This window comes from Paroedura picta, chromosome 13, assembly GCF_049243985.1.
Source record: "Paroedura picta isolate Pp20150507F chromosome 13, Ppicta_v3.0, whole genome shotgun sequence".
In the NCBI taxonomy this organism is placed as follows: domain Eukaryota; kingdom Metazoa; phylum Chordata; class Lepidosauria; order Squamata; family Gekkonidae; genus Paroedura; species Paroedura picta.
The window spans coordinates 39,090,411-39,109,904 of record NC_135381.1 but is presented as its reverse complement, the minus strand read 5'-3'; the positions used below and the strand labels follow the sequence as shown (position 1 = coordinate 39,109,904).

Here is a 19,494-nt window from a genome sequence, read left to right as displayed (position 1 = left end):
TTCTGTGACTTTTGTGGGATTTGTGCGTGTTTGTGTGTGGAGTGGGTGTCTCATCTGCAGACCTTCCTGCAGGGGTGGCCAAACTTGGTCCTGTAGATGTCCATGGGCTACAATTCTCGTGAGCCAACGTGGTGGTGGCAGGGGCTCATGGGAACTGTAGTCCACGGACATCTGGAGAACCAGTTTGGCCACCCCCGGCTTAGTGGCATTTTTGGAGATTGGGGGGGGGGGGATAAACCTGAGGCGCTGTGCCAAGAAAATGTTATTTGGCCTCTATAAGCTGGGGACATCTTGGTATTTGGGTTTTGCATAATGCTAGTTCTTGAAACTGGAATGCAGAAGAGGAAGACACTGTCCTCTGAATACCAGACTGTTTATCCAGCATTCACCTTTTCTACCATGCTTATAAGACGCATTAGAAAGGATTATGAGCCTATATTTGTAATCATGAGGGCTAGAAACTTTGTTATGGCTTTTAATGTACGGTGGGCTTCACAGTAGCCTGACCTGTATGCTCAACATTTAAATCCAACGCTGCTTATCCTGGGCTCTGTGTGTTTATCTAAAATCTTCACACATTAGTGAGAACCAGCAGACTTAACAGGAAGAGCCTAGTTTGATTCCCCACTCCTCTGCACGAAGCTTGCTGGGTGACCTTTGGCCAGTGACAGTTCTCTCAAAACTCTCAGCCCCACCTACCTCACAAAGAAAAAGAAGAGTTGGTTCTTATACGCCGCTTTTCTCTACCCGAAAGAGGCTCAAAGCAGCTTACAGTCGCCTTCCCTTTCCTCTCCCTACAACAGACACCCTGTGGGGTGGGTGAGGCTGAGAGAGTCCTGCTAGTTCAGAGCAGCTTTATCAGTGCCGTAGCGAGCCCAAGGTCATCCAGCTGGTTGCATGTGGGGGAACGCAGAATTGAAACCGGCATGCCAGATTAGAAGTCTGCACTCCTAACCACTACACCAAACTGGCTCTCTGGCTCGCCTACAGAGAGAGAGCCAGTTTGGTGTAGAGGTTAGGAGTGTGGCTTGAGCAAAACAAGGAAGTGTTCCCCTCCGCTGTCATGAAACCCACTATGCAAAGCCGCAATTCTCAGGAGAAATGATTGGAGTGATTTGGAGATTGCTTATAATTTTGGGAGGTCTCCTGCCTGCTGCTTCTCCATTCTGTGAATTTAACAAACAACTTTTTGACATGTGCAGATATGTTTGGGCTGCTGCATACGTCCTTTCTTCATATACGTATAAGCCCATTTTGTTAACCGTCAAGCATAAGTATATCTCGCCCTTATGGGCCAAGTTTACAGTTTTCTGCAGACTGAGCAAAAAGGGCCTTCGGCAAAAAATAGCGCCCTAATCTCCCTCCGGCAATCTTTCCGCTCATTAGCTGCGGCCGCCTCCTAATCCAGACGCTAAATCCCCTTTATCCTCCGATCCGATTTACCTACAGAAACCTCTCGCTCCAATCAGCTCAAAGTCCCAGCGAGTTGGTGCGACCTCACTCTTAAATTGGCCTTGGCTTGAGTTTCCGAGCTTGTCTCGCAGGAGGAGGGGCGCCCGGGGCGCGCACGAAGGCCGCCGGGCGCACGCTCCGTGGAATCCGCGCACACCTGGAGCGCCGCAGGTTGGCCATTCCTGCAGGTGTTGCAGGTGCTGCGCCTCCTCCTCCGCCGCCCGCGAGCCGCCCGCTGTGGAACTCGGAGCCTGCCCGTTGTTCAACCCTCGCCCGCGTGGCGCCGGTTCGTGGCCGGGCGGCTCCTCCAGCGGGCGACGGTTCTCCGGTTGGCGGGGTCTGCCAGGCCGTCCGGGGTCTCCGGGTCGGAGTCCGTCGCCCATGGAGCCCGTGCAGCTGCCCGACGAGGACGCCTTCCGAGCCTTCCAGGCGCAGTGCGAGGCCGAGCAGGACTGGCAGTGCCGCTACAACCGGGACGGCGTCGCCGTCTGGGGGCTCCTGCCGCCCCCGGGCACCTGCCCCGTGCATCGCGTCAAGGTGAAGGGGCCGTCGAGCGGTACAGCCTGGCCTGGACTGTACCACTTTGGGAGCGGCACGGAGGGCGGGTGGGGAGTGGTTCTGCTGGGAGGGGGGAAGCCCCAGGTGGCCTTTGCTGGGGGGGATCAAGCCCCGTTTTCGCCAGCTTTGCCTGCAAAGAAGGGGGGGGAGCTTGAAACAGCCGTCCTGGAGGGGTAGCCCTAGAGTTGCCAGGCTCCAGGTGGGACCTGGAGTTGCAACTCCCATTGCAAGCCCATCTGCAGACTGGAGAGATCTGTTCCCCTAAATCAGGGGGTAGTTAGCCTGTGGTCCTCCAGATATCCATGGACTACAATTCCCGTGCGCCCCTGCCAGTGTTTGCTGGCAGGGGCTCATGGGAATTGTAGTCCATGGACATCTGGAGGACCACAGGTTGACTACCCCTGCCTGAAAGAAAGTGGCAGCTCTGCAGAGGGGGAGGACGCTAGAGCAAAGGTTGGGGGAGAACTGAAGTCCTTCCTGGGCTCATCTCTGAAATCTCCAGGGATTTTGCATCCTGGAGTTGCCAATCCAGGCTGAGAGGACAGAAGACACACTGCTTCATGCTGGATTGCCAGGCCCCGGTGGATTTTGTGGCCCCTGAGGATGTTGTGAAATGTGGGGGTGGTTAAAAAAAAAAGAAGAAGAAGAGATGGTTCTCATCCGTGTAGGTTTTACATTTTTAGGAGACAGCTCATTAGATGGTATTAGTGCAAATTAATGTCATTCTCACCTGAGGCAGAGAAGTCTGGAGCTGTTAGCTGGAGTCCAAGAGGCCTTTAATAGGTGCTGCTAATTGCATGAGATCAAACGAGGGAGAGGACAAAAAAATAATTTTGAAAATTAGGCTCTGGCCCATCCCTTCCCAGGATTTTCATTCAAACTGCAGCATTTGTGGAGGAGAAAGACCATGGGAACATGTTACAAAGCATAAGACCTGCAGGTCTCTGGAAAACCAGCACTTCTAAGTTGTGTTTGCTCTTTCTGTGCTTAAGCCCTGCCACAGATGTCAAAATGACTTCAGGATTTAGTTTAGCCTAGCCTAGACCATGCATTTGGAAAATAACATCTATTTATTTGTTTATTATTGGATTTATATACTGCTACTCTCCAAGACTCACAGCAGTTTACAATAAAATGATAAAACAACAATACCCATAAAATCCCCATATAAAAGAGATGGCTCATCAGTGAAATTGACCCCCCCCCCCCGCCCAGCTAGCAGTCTGGAGCTCTTCCATTAGGAGCAAGGGACCTGATCTCAATAATTCAAGGGGACCCCCTGATGGTAATTCTGGGACCTCAGGCTGGCCTCAACCGTATGCCTGGCGGAAGAGCTCCGTCTTGCAGGCCCTGCGGAAAGCTGTTAATTCCGGCAGGGCCCTTAGCTCTTCCGGGAGCTCATTCCACCAGGCTGGGGCCAGGGCCGAAAAAGCCCTAGCCATGGTCAAGGCCAGGCGAATGTCCCAGGTCAAGGCCAGGCGAATGACAACCAGCAAAACTTAGCTTACACCATCTGAAACTGGCTTACGCTGTCAAGCCAAACAGAGCATCTTTGCAGTCCTGCAACTTACGTAGACTCTCTTATTGATAGACTTTCTAAAAGGACAGGATTTCCTGCTGTTCGGGGCATGGTGGAGGTCAACGTATGGGCTTGGCATAGGGTTACCAACCTCCATGTGTGGCTGGAGATCGCTTGGGCTTACGACAGATCTCCAGCCAACAGAGATTAATTCCCCGGAGAGAAGGGCTGGTTGGAAGTTGGTGTCAATCGCATTGTGCCCTGTGGAAGACCCTACTCTCCTCAAACGAAAGCTTTCCCTGCCTCCATCCCCCAAACCCCCAGGAACCTTAATTTGGCTCTGTTCACACCAGCAGCACAAGATGGGACTCCTGGGTCCACACACACAAACACACACCCCAAGCCAGGTCCTGGTGGTGATGCTGCAGGGCCTTGTCTGAGTCCCAGTCTGTGACTTCCTGGGCCTTCCTGGGCAGCAAAATACGCCAGAAGAGCCCTGCTGGATCAGACCAGTGGTCCATCTAGTTTAGCATCCTGGCTGATACAGGAGCCAACCCATTCCTCTGAAACAGGGCGCAGAAGCTGAGGCCTTTCCCTGATATTGCCTCCTGGCTCTGGGATTCAGAGTCTTATTGCTTCTGAATGTGGAGGTTCTCCTCAGTCGCCATGGCTACAAGCCATAGATAGTTTGTTCCTCCACGGGTCAATCTAATCTCCTTTCAAAGCTGTTTATTCCCGTGGCCCTCCCTACGCCCTGTGGTAGCAAATGCCACATCTTAATCTCTCTCTCTCTCTGTCAAGTAGTCTTTGCTTTAGTCCGTTGAGGTCCTCCTGCTTCATCGGAAGACGTTAAGCTCTACTATTTTGGGAGAGGAAGAAAAAGTTCTGTTTGGCAGCTCTCTTCACCCCCAGGCCTCATTTTCGAAGCCTCTATCCGGTTCTCCCTTTGTAGTCTTTTCATCTCTAATCATGTTTTTTTTTTTTCATCTAATCATCTTGCTTGGCCTCCTCTGTACTTTTTCCAGCACTGCACTGTTCTTTTTTGAGATGCAGTGGCCAGAACGGAACCTTCAGCGGTTATCTGATCTGTCTTAAAGGCCCGGATTCCTGTTAATGTGGCTGTCCAAGATAGGAGGGCGTGCAGAGCTCCTGTTACACTTGAATATGCATTCTAGGAGGTTCCTCGGTCGCCCCTTTCTTCTGGCTGAAATGATGCCTTAGATCAGGGGTAGTCAAACTGCGGCCCTCCAGATGTCCATGGACGACAATTCCCAGAAGCCCCTGCCAGCGAATGCTGGCAGGGGCTTCTGGGAATTGTAGTCCATGGACATCTGGAGGGCCGCAGTTTGACTACCCCTGCCTTAGATGATCAAGCTCGAGAGTTATGAAATAAGCCTCATGGCGTCATGGGGATTGTAGTCCATGGACATCTGGAGAGTCACAGTTTGGCCACCCCGTAGTCGGTAGCGCACTTTGCAGCTTGGTTTTGCTGTGTGAAATGGCAAAAACCCACCTGCAAGTGGTCGCAGGAGTGGGTCGATGTTGCATTATTTGGCATGTGTGGAAGTTAGTCTCTCAAAGCATGGGAAAACGTAGAAAGTCTTTGCCCAGTGCTAGACAGACAGATCTTCCAAGTCTCTGCCCCGTGATTCTCTCCCATAAACAGAGGGAGACAGACCACCAATACCGATCTGAAGGGACAGGTACAAACCTGGCGGCAGTGGGGGTGGGAAGTGCCCCCAAGGGGTAGCTGTCTCATGGTGACCCCCGAGGATGTTCAAGGCAAGAGACATCCAGAGGAGGTTTGCCGTTGCCTGCCTCTGCAGAGCAACCTGGGGGCTTCCTTGGTGGTCTCCCATCCAATTAGTCACCAGGGTTAACCCTGCTTAGCTTCTGTGATCTGGCTAGCCTGGGCCACCCAAGTCAGGGCTTGGCACAAACATACAACCCCAGTATATACACGTTATTCAATTGGAGCAATGTCAGGCTGGCATACTGTATCTATTACGTCTGCTGCTTTGAGGACTGGATGTGCTCTTCCCGTTTAAGCCACAGGAGGGATGGACCAGAACCACTGGGATGAAATTAATTCAAAAGAACTTCCGTCTAAACATTTGGAAGGAGTCCCTGACAGTTAGAGCGGTTTCTCGGTGGAACAGGCTTCCTCGGGAGGTGGTGGGTTCTCCATCTTTGGAGATTTTTAAACAGAGGCTAGATAGCCATCTGACAGAGAGGCTGATTCTGTGAAGGCTCAAGGGGGTGGCAGATGACAGTGGATGAGCGATAGGGTTGGGATTGTCCTGCATAGTGCAGGGGGTTGGACTAGATGACCCAGGAGGTTCCTTCCAACTCTAGGATTCTATGATTCTAAGTAGTATCTTTTGCTACCCACCACCCCACCACCTCGAGTCCTCTGCATCTGGCAGCAGATGCAACTTCATTGGGGAGGACATCACAGGCTACTCATCATGGGGGTTGCTCTTAGTCGGTTTTTTCCCCACCTACTGTACCATCGTGGTTACAGTGTCAGGCTAGGATCTTGGTGACCATGATTCAGATCCTCAGTTTGCCCTGAGGTCAGGCGACCAGGGGCCTGTCTCAGGCTAACCTACCTAATAGGGTTGTTGTGAGGATACAATCAAGGTGAAGAGAGCAGTGCTAAGGACAGAAGGCAATGAGTTGAAGGCTCTCCAAGGCCCTGCCCTCCCCACCCCCCACCCCCCAAACATGAGTGTTGACTCTACTTGCTGTTCGACAGTTTCCTTGCAGCCCATGAAGGTCGACATCTTTTCACTCAAGGTCAATTGTGTGGTGGAAGGCTGGCCCAGAAATCCTTTCTGCTGCAGGGTTGCTGAGTGCTCTTTGGTTCATCTCCCTCTAGGCTTAATGGGCTTGCTCTCGTGTATACAAAAGGGCAGGATAGAAAAGGTGAGTGGATCCTAGGCTAGCCAGAGGCAGATTTTGCCAAGGAAACAGTGGCGCACCAGGGGTCCAAGTATAGGACATTCTGCCCCAGATGTTTTCACTTTCCATTGGGCTTGACCACTGTGCAGGTCTCTTTGACATGGGCTTCTGGTTTCTACGGCTCGCCAAAACAAAAGAAGAACGCAGGAAACTTTCTCGCAGTTTGGGCACTGGCCCTGAGCCAACCTTGTCCTAGCCAGCCAGGAAGCTGGTTAAACATATCAATGATTTACTGATATACTTTTGAACGGTATGGGGCCATGTGCCTCTGTCTCTGACCACTTCTTTTAGTTGGTTCATGGTCATCCCTGTATCAGCTTTGAGCGTGTCGAGCCAGCGGATCCTTTGGCGACCACGTTTCCTTTTGCCACTGGTCATGCCGAGCATTAATGATTTTTCTAGCGAGTTTGATCGCATGATGTATCCAAAGTAAGTGAGCATCTAAAGCAGGGGTAGTCAAACTGCGGCCCTCCAGATGTCCATGGACTACAATTCCCAGAAGCCCCTGCCAGCGAATGCTTCTGGGAATTGTAGTCCATGGACATCTGGAGGGCCGCAGTTTGACTCCCCCTGATCTAAAGAATAGGCCCAGCAAAGAATAGTAAATGACCAGCTCCAAAAAAAGCCCCTTCCTCTAATTTGCAGGGGGAAGGGGCACAGAGAGGAGCAGGGCTTGAGAAGAGGACCTCCACTGCGAGTCTGGACAATGTGGGAGGGGGTGGTCTTTCAATTGCCCGGCCCCCAAACCATTTAGGGCCTCATTGATAAGCACCTGCCCTTTTGAATGGTGCTTGAAAATGAATGGGAATCCAGTTGACGGTAATGATTTTTATTTGTAAGGGAGCACCTATTGTTTAAATCCATTATGTATTATACGGAAAACTCCAAATCATCCACTGAGAACTATGCAGAGGGGCCTGCAATTAAATGCAGAGGATGTGGCAAATCCTCCCTCCACCCCCCCCCCAAAAAAAAGAAAACTTGTAATAAATTAGGAGCATGCTCAGAACCCAGCATTGCTTGAGAGAACTAGCTACTCTTGGCATAGGGTCACTATATTTTGAAAAGCAAAAAAGAGGTCATATTTCCCAAATGGCTACTTCAAACAAGGGATCCCTAGGGCAAATCTAATTTAAAGGATCTGTGCTCTTTAGGTGATAACGGCTACTAACGTGGAATATTTCTTACCTTCCAACCCCAAAGAGGGCATGTTCATTAGTTTCCTTTGAAAAGAGCCCCAAAGAGTACAGAACTTTCTCAAAAGGAGAACATGTCCTCTAAACAAGGGACATCCGATAACCGTGTCTTGGAATGTTCTGTCTAGCGGGTCAGCCTGGCCCAGGAAGAGAGCAAATATATGCCACTGCTGGAAGGTCCAGCTTGGCGGTTACTCTTTCCGAGCCCCTGCTGTCCTCAAGTGTCCAGGATGGAAGGTTCTGCGATGGGCAGAGGGAGCTGTGTTTCCCTTCCAAGTTCACGTTGCACAGAATAGTTTGCGCAGGTTAGCGGAGCCAAGTCTGTGTTTAATCCTCAAACTCTCGTAGGCTCTTTTGTTGCAACATATTTAATTGCTTTTATTTAACCTGGTAAGCCAGGAGTAAATATTTAAGTTCCAGATGCAGAGCAGTGAGAGCATCTGTTCCTCTTTGAGTGGCTCAGTTAGTGGAACTCACCTTTCCTCCCTGCCTTTCAGAAGCCCTGATGCAGCTGCTCGGCGTGCGGTTGCTTGCAGCTTGGGTCTGGGCACTGCCTGTAGTTGGGGCCTTGTCCATGGCAGCGTTCTTCTTCCCTCCACAGTGCCGTGTCGAAATGCCGGGTGTGACGGCCGCGACGGCGTACGACGTTCTGCACGATACAGATTACCGCAAGAAGTGGGACCCCAACGTCATTGATACACATGACATCGCTCGCATCACTGACAACGCTGACGTGGGCTATTATTCCTGTAAGTGGAGGGGACCCTGGATGACGGCCCCAACTCCTGGAGTAAGAAGAAGACTTGGCTCTTATACGCTGCTTTTCTCTACCTGAAGGAGTCTCAAAGTGGCTTACATTCGCCTTCCCTTTCCTCTGCCCACAACAGACACCCTGTGAGGTGGGTGAGGCTGAGAGAGCCCTGATATCACTGCTTGGTCAGAACAGCTCTTCCAGGAATCTCAAAGTGGCTTATATTTGCCTTCCCTTTCCTCTGCCCACAACAGACACCCTGTGAGGGAGGGGAGGCTGAGAGAGCCCTGATATCACTGCTCAGTCAGAACAGCTCTATCAGGAGTCTCAAAGTGGCTTACAATTGCCTTCCCTTTCCTCTCCCCACCACAGACACCCTGTGAGGGAGGCGAGGCTGAGAGAGCCCTGATATTACTGCTCAGTCAGAACAGCTTTATCAGTGCTGTGTTGAGCCCAAGGTCACCCAGCTGGCTGCATGTGGGGGAGTGCAGAATCGAACCCGGCTTGCCAGATTAAAAGTCCACACTCCTAAACACGACACCAAGCTGGCTCTCTTGCTGTTTACCTAAATGAGGATCCCGCTACCCTCAATTCCCTTCCCTTGAGACAAGAATACTGGGTTTATTTATTCATTTATTCATGTGCCCAAGGACAAGTGCAGAGAGGACAGAGAGGTAACAGCCCTCAGCAACAGAGGGTGAGATAACAGGAAGAGCAGGCATAACTAGACAAAGAGAAAACTTCAAATTGAGAAATCCCCGTTTATCTCTTGCTAGATTCAGAACTTATTAGCCTTTGGCGACTGCTGTCTCGTGAGACTAGGGTCCTGGGAGACTGAGTTGAATCTCCGCTTTTCCCAGGGAAGCCTCCTGGATGACCTTGAGCCCATCACAAACTCTCATCCTGGCCTGCCCTACAGGGCTGCTGTTTTGAGAATATGAAGAAAGGAACAGCTATGTTTTTAAACCAACTGGAAAGAAAAGCAAGATATGTGCAGATGCATTCTTCTCTGTTATGAGGATGCTGAGTGTACTGTCTGAGTTCCCTTGGGCTACTCACTTAACCACTTAGGCCACAGGGTTGGCATGTGGATAATATGGGGGATATGAGACTTATGTATACTGGTGTGAGCGCCTTTGAGGAAGAGGAAGGAGAGAATAAAAATGTGAAAGACGCTAATGACAGCAGGAAGGATTTTTGTGTATATGATATATTTGAATGCTTGAAAGCTTGGACAATACCTGAATTGTTGAGAAAGGCCATCTAAAATATAAAGCCTTGGAGCCAGCCAGAAGTCTCTCTAGTTCCATTCCACAGATATTGGACGATGAACATTCAATGCATTTTAGAAGTGGACTATCCTACTCAAACAAGAGCTATTGCATGCTCAATCCATGACCATCCCAGGAAGACGAAAACACTGCAGGAACTCTAAGAAGCCTATTTGGATAAACAGAGAACTTCAAGAGGAACTAAGAAAGAAAAGGAAAATGTTCAGGAAATGGAGGGGAGGACAGAGCTCTAAAGAAGAGTACCTACAGGTTACTAGGCACTGTAGATCAATCATCAGAAAGGCCAAAGCTGAGAGTGAGCTAAGATTGGCCAGGGAAGCCCATTGTAACAAGAAAAGATTTTTCAGTTATGTGAGGAGCAAACGTAAAATAAGGGCGGCAATAGGCCCACTGTTGGGTGAAGATGGACAAACTCTAACGGAGGATGCAGAGAAAGCAGAAAGGCTCAGCGCCTATTTTACATCTGTTTTTTCCCACAGGTCAAAGTGTTTAGGCACATCTAGAGATGGCCGTAGCCAAGGGATAGTGTCTGGGTGGCAGGTTGACATGGACAGAGAGGTTGTCAAGAGGCATTTAGCTGCACTGGATGAGTTCAAATCCCCTGGGCCGGATGAAATGCACCCGAGAGTGCTCAAAGAACTTTCCGGAGAACTTGCAGAACCCTTGTCCATCATCTTCGGGACCTCTTTAAGGACTAGCGATGTCCCGGAGGACTGGAAGAGAGCAAACGTTATTCCGATCTTCAAAAAAGGGAGAAAGGATGACCCGGGAAACTACAAACCAGTGAGACTGACCTCTGTTGTGGGGAAGATAATGGAGCAGATATTAAAGGGAGCGATCTGCAAACATCTGGAGGACAATTTGATGATCCAAGGAAGTCAGCATGGATTTGTCTCCAACAGGTCCTGTCAAACCAACCTGGTTTCCTTTTTTGACCAAGTAACAGGTTTGCTGGATCGTGGAAATTCGGTTGATGTCGTTTACTTGGATTTTAGTAAAGCTTTTGATAAGGTTCCCCATGATCTGATGGATAAATTGAAGGACTGCAATCTGGATTTTCAGATAGGTGGATAGGGAATTGGTTAGAGAACCGCACTCAAAGAGTTGTTGTCAATGGTATTTCATCAGACTGGAGGGAGGTGAGTAGCGGGGTACCTCAGGGCTCGGTGCTCGGTCCGGTACTTTTAAACATATTTATTAATGATCTAGATGAGGGGGTGGAGGGTCTACTCATCAAGTTTGCAGATGACACCAAATTGGGAGGACTGGCAAATACTCCGGAAGATATAGACAGAGTTCAACGAGATCTGAACACAATGGAAAAATGGGCAAATGAGAACAAGATGCAATTTAATAAAGATAAGTGTAAAGTTCTTCATCTGGGTCAGAAAAATTAAAAGCATGCCTACTGGATGGAGGATACGCTTCTAGGTAACACTGTGTGTGAACGAGACCTTTGGGTACTTGTGGATTGTAAACTAAACATGAGCAGGCAGTGTGATGCAGCGGTAAAAAAGGCAAATGCCATTTTGGGCTGTATCAACAGAGGCATCACATCAAAATCACAAGATGTCATAGTCCCATTGTATACGGCACTGGTCAAACCACACCTGGAGTACTGTGTGCAGTTCTGGAGGCCTCACTTCAAGAAGGGTAAGGATAAAATTGAAAGGGTACAGAGGAGAGCGACAGTGATGATCTGGGGCCAAGGGACCGAGCCCTATGAAGATAGGTTGAGGGACTTGGGAATGTTCAGCCTGGAGAAAAGGAGGTTGAGAGGGGCCATGATAGCCTTCTTTAAGTATTTGAAAGGTTGTCACTTGGAGGAGGGCAGGATGCTGTTCCCACTGGCTGCGGGGGAAAGGACGTGCAGTAATGGGTTTAAACTACAAATAGACTATATAGGCTAGATATCAGGAAAAAATTTTTTACAGTCAGAGTAGTTCAGCAGTGGAATAGGCTGCCTAAGGAGGTGGTGAGCTCCCCCTCACTGGCCGACTTCAAGCAAAGGTTGGATACACACTTTTCTTGGATGCTTTAGGATGCTTTGGGCTGATCCTGCGTTGAGCAGGGGTTGGAGTAGATGGCCTGTATGGCCCGTTCCAACTCTGTGATCCTATTCCGCAAAGGAAAATCCAGCTACAAAAGCACACCAAAAGTGCATTATCCATAGTGTGCATAATGGGCCCTGGTTAAAGAGTGACTACTATAATGGGCAACAATGTTTGAACCCAACAGAGGACAGAAGCAAATTATATGCACATGACTGCTTTGGAAGGTGGACTCTATGGCATATGAAGTCCTCCCATCCCCAAATCCTGCCCTCTTCAGGCTCCATTCCCCAAATTTCCAGATGTTTCCCAATCCAAAGCTGTTTGTTGCCAAACAAGCTGTGGCCTTCTTTCTTTCAAGTGAGGATGATGGTGATTAGAACCAGAGCTTGTTTTTTTAGGGTTTTCTGGAATCATCTTGTAGTACAAGTGGCAAAAGCTTAGCCCCTGGGTGGGCTCCCCTTCTGGCTTTCCCTTCAGGTAACTATCCTGGCTGCCTCACGCTGTTGTCAAAATCAGTTTATTGTATTCATTGATTGTTTATTGTTTCACAGATTGGATTTTAGTTGTACGTTTGCTTCCACGCTTTATTTTCTGAAATCATTCAGAAGACAGCAAGGGAATGGCTTAGAGATATTTCACATAAATTCATTAAATGGTTATTGACCAGATAACTTTTCGATTGGGTGCGGGGGCAGGGTGTTCCTTGGGTTTTTAGAAGGGATTTCTTTTGCATCATTCATTTTTTTAAAAATCTGTAACTATAACTTTGAAAGCAGGACAAAAAGAAGGCCGGCGTCAAATTCAGATTTATTTGTAACAAAACTCCAAGCCAGCTATAAAACCTGTTCAGCTTTAAAAATTGTAATCTAATGAAGGTTGCTTGAGCCACAATACTTTGCATGCTTACTTGAGGGGAGGGGATCCTACTGAATTAAGAAGGGGTTGCTCCTGACTAAACATATATTAGGATTGTTCTGTCAGCTTCCTGCACCCCAGAGGCTGTTTGGTTTTGGGATATTGAGAAATGATACCAATGCAGATGGAAAAGAACCCTGGTCATCAAAAACTGTCCTTCCAGAATCACAGGTGCCTTGAGGCTGGTCACAAAAATCACCAAAAGCATTGGCACCCAAACACAGTCTCCTGGTCTCCTGGCATGGCACTGAACTGTCTTTCTTTCCTTCTTGGATAGGGAAGTGTCCAAAGCCCTTGAAGAACAGAGATGTCGTGACACTGAGGTCCTGGTATGTCCTGGATAAGTCTTACGTGATCGTCCACTTCTCTATCAAGCACCCGGTGGGTGGACAAGACAAACAGTGGGAGGTAGAGTTAGTGGGTGGGAGGCTTGGGAACATCCACCTTCCTGGGTGGGTGGGATTGGCTGAGACCCCCTTGATGCTGGAGATGGAGACCCACCATTGGAGCCATGCCCAAGCAGCTATCTCAGTGGCTCCTGAACTGTCGGTCATGGGCTGCCTCTGGATAAGAGTGGAGCCTGACAGTAGGTCGTTTGCCTTCCCTTCTGCAGAAGTACCCTCCGCGCAAGGACCTGGTGCGGGCCGTTTCGCTCTGGGCTGGGTACTACGTGCGCCCAACTGGGAACAACAGCTGCACCTTGACATACCTGGCACAGGTGGACCCAAAAGGTATGTCAGATGGATCCTGTGGGATTCTTTAAATTGGAGCAAGGGCCCTCTTGAATGAGAAGCTAGTTGGGAGGGAGTTCTAGGACCACAGCCTCACCCACAGGGTATAGTTTCTTTAACCCTGAATGACAACTTCTTGTCTTCTTGGACTAAGGCTGTTCACAGAGGAATCCAAAGTCTGGGCTTCTCCATACAATTATTATCCAAATTAGCTCACGATCAAGTTGCATCATTAGTTAAGCAGTGGATACAAGACAATTGATGTCAACTGGACCTGAGTAAAGCTCCAACTTTTTTGGCCCCAATTAAAACAAGTTATGTTTTGGCCCCTGCCACTTATCTGTCTCAGCTGGTAATAAGTGAGCATGAAGGGCATTTACCCTTGCAAGATGCTCCATCTTGCCTTCAGCTCTTGTAGAGGGTCGCTACAAGAACATTCCCCTTACACTGAGGCAATGTTTTTGTGGGAGTGGCGAAATTGATACAAGAGAGCATATATTGTTCCACTGCCCTGCTTATGTAGACATTCATAGCAACTTGATTGAACCACTCCTTTAAAAGTTGCCAGAACATCATGATGCTAAGTGATGAGTCCCCCCAGGTGACAACTCAGCTGGCTAAGTTTTGTGCTGCCGCCATAAAAATCCGATGCTCTAAAGTAGCATAATTTTAAGCTCTATTTTATGATCTGTTTTAAACTGCATTATATCAAATTACCATATTCTTTTGGTCTTTTATGTATTAACTTCATACAACTTGGTCTGAACGATTGTAGTAAAGTTTGAACTGAACTTTGAGTCCCCTATTGGTTTTCAGTTGTGGCAGTCTCCTGAAAAGGATCTCCAGTGAAGGTCTTGGTGCCCCAGCTGGTCTGCATGGACAAGGGGAAATACAGGATTATGAAGGAGTGGAATTTAAAAAAGAGACCCCATCAGCAATTTAGTACATCAATACTGCATTGTTTGACGCCTGTCTGGAGGTGGGAGAAAGCAGCCCCCAATTTCTAAAATTCAGTTTGAAAAAAACATTCAAACACAGCACATTCTTTTTACTGAATTTCTTGAGTGTCCACTCGAAATTCCTAGAGTTCCAGGGGAATTTTAAGTCTTTTGGCTTACCCTTGACTTTGCCTTGACCATAATGCTGACAACTCTTCATGTTGTATCTGTCTTTTCACAATCTTTGCCCTTCCCGCGTTTAAAGCAGCTGACGGGAAATCAGTGAAGAACTACTAAATGGAGAGGAGGGAATTAACCCTCCTTCCTTACACCACATCACTGACCTGAATCCAGCTGTTCTCCAGCTGCTTTTAACAGCTATGTAACATCTTGGAGGTCCAAGTCTGAGTCCAGCGGCCATTTTAAGACGAACAAAGTTTAATTCTTACATTCAGGATTAAACTTGGTTGGTCTTAAAGGGGCTGCTGGGCTCAAACTTTGTTCTGTTGCTTCAGGCCAACCTGAATCTATTTGGAGTTCCTGTGAAGCAATTCAAGCATAGCTTTGCTCCTTCTGGGCAAACAGTGTTCATCTTGGGTGTACAGCACTGGGACGTCGTGTCCCACAACAGCCGGTAAATGCTTGGAACTTTCCCGGAACATGTCCAGGAATAACGAACTTCCCCCTCATAATTGTGAGAACCACATTTCTCCCCTGGTGGCCCAAGAATGCTCCAGGAGATTGCACAAGAGAATCAAGTGGGTAAAATTGCAAGGAAAGAACCATCAAAGGGTGTTCGGATCTCTATCACCCTGCCTGGGGGTGGACATTTGTGGTTTTTAAATGTAGGTCCATGCGGCTCTTTTTCTTATCTCTCTTTTAACCTAGGATCGCTGCCCAAATGGGTCGTGAACAAATCTTCACAATACCTGGCACCAAAGGTGAGCCTGACTTCTGGGTGAACTTCCTTTAAGGTCACATCAGGTCATCTGGTGCCCTATTGCAGCGGTCCCCAACCTTCATCTGGTCGGGGACCGCCTCCGGGGTGGGGGACAGCCAGCGGCCCGGCTGCTGCAGTTACTCCAAAATGTGCACGCGCGGAACTGCCGCGCATGCGCGTTTTGGCCACCAGGTGGCACTAACACGCATGCGCAGTTGTCGCACGTGCGTGTTTTGGCCACCAGGGGGCGCAAACGTGCATGTGCGGCAGTTCCGCGCGTGCGCGTTAGCGTCGCTGGCACGCCGGCTGCCGCACAAGCTGCCGTGCCGGCCTCTTTCCCCCCCCTCTCGCTGTAGGGGGGGAGGCAGGCTGGCGGCCTGGTACGATGGCCTTTGCGGCCCGACACCGGGCCGCGGACCGGGGGTTGGGGACCCCTCCCCTATTGGATACAACAGGGATGGGTTTTTTTGGGGGGGGGGGATATACTTCTCTGGCCAAAGGTAGGGCTCCCTTTCATCAGGAATGGCTACACCTGCCCCACATTATAGGATCGGTGCTTAGTGTCCGAAGCAACAGTGCTCTGAGTCAGGACTGCCAAGAAAAGTGTGATTTGAATTTGTCCAAGGATCAGTGCGACCTTTTTCTTAACCTCCTCTCTGTTTATGGCAGTTGTTGAAGAAGATGCACAAGGCGTGCTTAAAGTATCCCACCTGGAAGCAGGAGCATAACTCAAACTTGAAGCCGTGGTTGCATCCATCGCAAAACCTGCTTCCAAAGATGTCCCTGTCAGAACTGACTCTCCAGCACGCTTCCTCCCTGGAGAACATTGACGAAAGTGGCTTGACAGAGGCCGGGGAAGAGAGGGGAGACACCAGCGGGTCAGAGAACTGAGGCTCCCTCTTCACCGCGGGATGCTGTGCTCCGTCTGCCATTGTGACTCTCCCAGTTGGTTTTACAATAAATGGTGGGAAATATGTACATTTATTTGTTTTTGGGAAAATGTTTTCTCTTCCAAGCGTCCATTATCATTTTGGAGGGGAAATGTTGCCATGGGGGGGGGGGAATAGTTTTTTTATGACATTTGCGGGAGGAATAAGTGTCCACACTCTATCCTACCCGCTGCTATCAAAATTTGTTGTGGATCTGCCTGTGGCCCCCTGTAACTTCTGCATTTGCCCAGACGTTGCACGCCCGCCTTGAAGCGCTGGCAAAAGTCACCAAAACATAGAAGGGAGGATTGCCTCCCCACCACCACCACTGCATCCCTTGAGAGAGGGCAGTAAATGCTTTGCCTCAAATCCATGAGGAATAGCTTCAATGAGGCACAGGCACAATAAGAGAACTTTAAGAAATAAAGTTTACTTACTTCATATTTATTTATTTATTATGTGATTTATATCCCACCGCTCCCATTCCAGTGGCTCGTGGCGGGTCACAAAGTCCTCAATAAAAACCCATTAAACCCCATTAAAGGACATTCCAAATACACTAAACATGTAAAATCAGCAAACAAGTGATAAAACAACTCGACCCCCCACCCACCCAGTAATCTATAGGGGAGGGAGACCCTAGCTCAGGCGTAGTCAACCTGTGGTCCTCCAGATGTCCATGGACTACAATTCCCATGAGCCCCTGCCAGCAAAAGCTGGCAGGGGCTCATGGGAATTGTAGTCCATGAACATCTGGAGGACCACAGGTTGACTACCCCTGCCCTAGCTGACAACAGCCCAGGTGCTACCACTAGTATATTTATCATCCTGATTGGCCAGCCTGGCCAATCAGGGCTCCGCAAAATATAAGCGGGTTCCAGAGCAAAAAAGTTCTTACATGCTGTTAAAAATGGAGAACCCCCAGAAACTGCCTCTAACACAGACAGGCCAAAGGTAGAGAGTGGCTGGCAGCAAAGCCTCTTCTTCTTGTCCTGTTCTAAGAGGAAGAAGGGCATTCCCATTGGAATCAAGAGGCCCTGATGATTCTGAGGAGGAATAAGGCCAGGCTTGCCTTTTGGCATCTACTGCACCTCCTGTTCTGCAGCTACCAAGTGTCTCTGCCGAGCACATGAACAGAACCTTACAGTTTGCAACAACCAGCCCTATAAGGTAGTCCTGTTCCAAATAACCTGCCGATTGCATTCCAACAACTTAGACCAACATCGGAGCAAACAGGAGAATTTCCTTTTTATGTTAATAAAGCATTATTGGTCAGCCTTCCCTAGTAAGTAAGGGAAAGATAAACGTAAGATTCAAGGGGTGAATTTGTTTGGTATAATCCTAGGAGGGTTATGGTCTGTATGGGCTAAACATTGTCCTATGTGAGCATCAAAGATGATTTTGGTTGCAAATGAAGCATCAGATATTTCCATTAAAAAAAATGTTTCTAGCTCTTATGTATTCGTAATTTGGATAGGCAACAGCTGGTGGAGTCTGAGAAGGCATTTTTTGTTTGTAAGGTGCACACATGCCCAAGTGAATACTCGGAGACCAGAACGTGAGCACTGTTCCCCTTGAACTGAGTGGAACAAGAACATTTGCTCAGCCTGTGTTAAGCACTAGAGATTGCAGATTCTACCCTGTTTGGCCACTGAAGTTTATTACAAAGTAGACCTTGACCAGGATGGCTGAATCCTATCAGATCTCAGAAGAAGAAGAGTTGGTTCTTATATGCCGCTTTTCCCTACCCGAAGGAGGCTCAAAGCGGCTTACAGTCGCCTTCCCGTTCCTCTCCCCACAACAGACACCCTGTGAGGTGGGTGAGGCTGAGAGAGCCCTGATATTCCTGCTCGGTCAGAACAGCTTTATCAGTGCTGTGTTGAGCCCCAGGTCACCCAGCTGGCTGCATGTGGGGGAGTGCAGAATCGAACCTGGCATGCCAGGTTAGAAGTCCGCACTCCTAACCACTACACCAAACTGGCTCTCCTGCACGCTTGGCCCTTGGATGGGAGACCACAAAGGAAGTCCAGGGCTTGAGTGCAGAGGGCAGGCAAAGGGCGAACCCTCCCTGTTCATGTCTTGCCTTGAAACTCCCTTGGGGCCACCATAACTCACTCGCAACATGACAATACCTTCCACACCAGTATGGCGCACGGCACACGTAACTTTTGTTGTGTTACATTTTTGCTTTCTCCTGGGAAGCAGATCAGTTTCGGGGTAACTGGGCATTATTTCTGGGATGAGCCAGGTTGTCGGAATCCCCCAGTATTCTGTCATGTTGATTGTGATTGATCCATTTATCGTCCTGCCTCATCAGCCTGTGATGCATCCCAGTTCCTGAGCTGCTTGGTGCCCCAAGGACAAACATGCTTTCAGTTCCCTTTCGGCTCATGCTCCCCAGCCTCCCTGTCTCGCCCACGACTTCATAGTTTAGATGGCACCAAATGTTTTGGGCTCCTTTGAAATGCAGACCATCACCTTCCCAAGGGAGGGAGGGGAATGAAGTGTGCTTGAGTTTATCAGAGGAGTCTTTCCCAAGCTTCGTCATTCCTGTCTATGCCTTTGTAACAATGTCTGCATCTCTGAATAAAGGAACTTTGCTTTTAAAGACGTTTACCTGTTAAAGTTAGCGAGCACTCTTACACAGGTCTGGATACACAGCGTCATGTGATCGCAAGGATTCGCTCTTCTCCAGAAGCGGCACCTGAAAAACTTACAAGGTTTTCTCCCAGCTTAGAGCCACAGACTCCCCCTCTGGAATGGATTGTTCTACAAAGCTCTAAGTCAGGGGTAGTCAAACTGCGGCCCTCCAGATGTCCATGGACCACAATTCCCAGAGGCCGCTGCCAGCGAATGCTGGCAGGGGGCTCCTGGGAATTGTAGTCCATGGACATCTGGAGGGCCGCAGTTTGACTACCCCTGCTCTAAGTGCTGTGTTGTGTGGTTGAGCATCTCTTGAAAGCGCTCCTGAGGGGCTGAGGCCTGGCCGGGTGGGCACAGTTGCTTGCAGAACAGGAAGCTGCCAGTCCTTTTTCTGCAAAGCTCATTGCTCCTAGAATTTGGCAGGAGGCCCTGAGAAAAAGGAGGGAGGGAATCTGTCCTTTGAATCTCGTGAAAGATGCTCGGGACGATGCGGTGGTTCTCACTCCCTCCACAACAGTCCTGTGAGGTAGGTGGAGCTGAGAGAAGAAGAGTCTTCTGGTCTCGTGGCACGCAGAGGGCTTTGTGACGGCATAAATTTGGACCTGAGTCAGA

General features: G+C 49.1%; 1 protein-coding gene across 1 annotated transcript; it reads left to right on the top strand.

Moving 5' to 3' along the window:
- Positions 1–1,527: 1,527 nt before the first annotated feature.
- On the top strand, positions 1,528–16,294 carry LOC143822788 (START domain-containing protein 10-like). The gene is made up of 6 exons (XM_077308369.1): positions 1,528–1,989; positions 8,291–8,438; positions 12,979–13,082; positions 13,315–13,432; positions 15,259–15,311; positions 15,980–16,294. The coding sequence occupies exons 1-6, from the start codon at positions 1,834–1,836 to the stop codon at positions 16,199–16,201; spliced, it is 801 nt and encodes a 266-aa protein (XP_077164484.1). The 5' UTR covers positions 1,528–1,833; the 3' UTR covers positions 16,202–16,294.
- Positions 16,295–19,494: the final 3,200 nt, after the last annotated feature.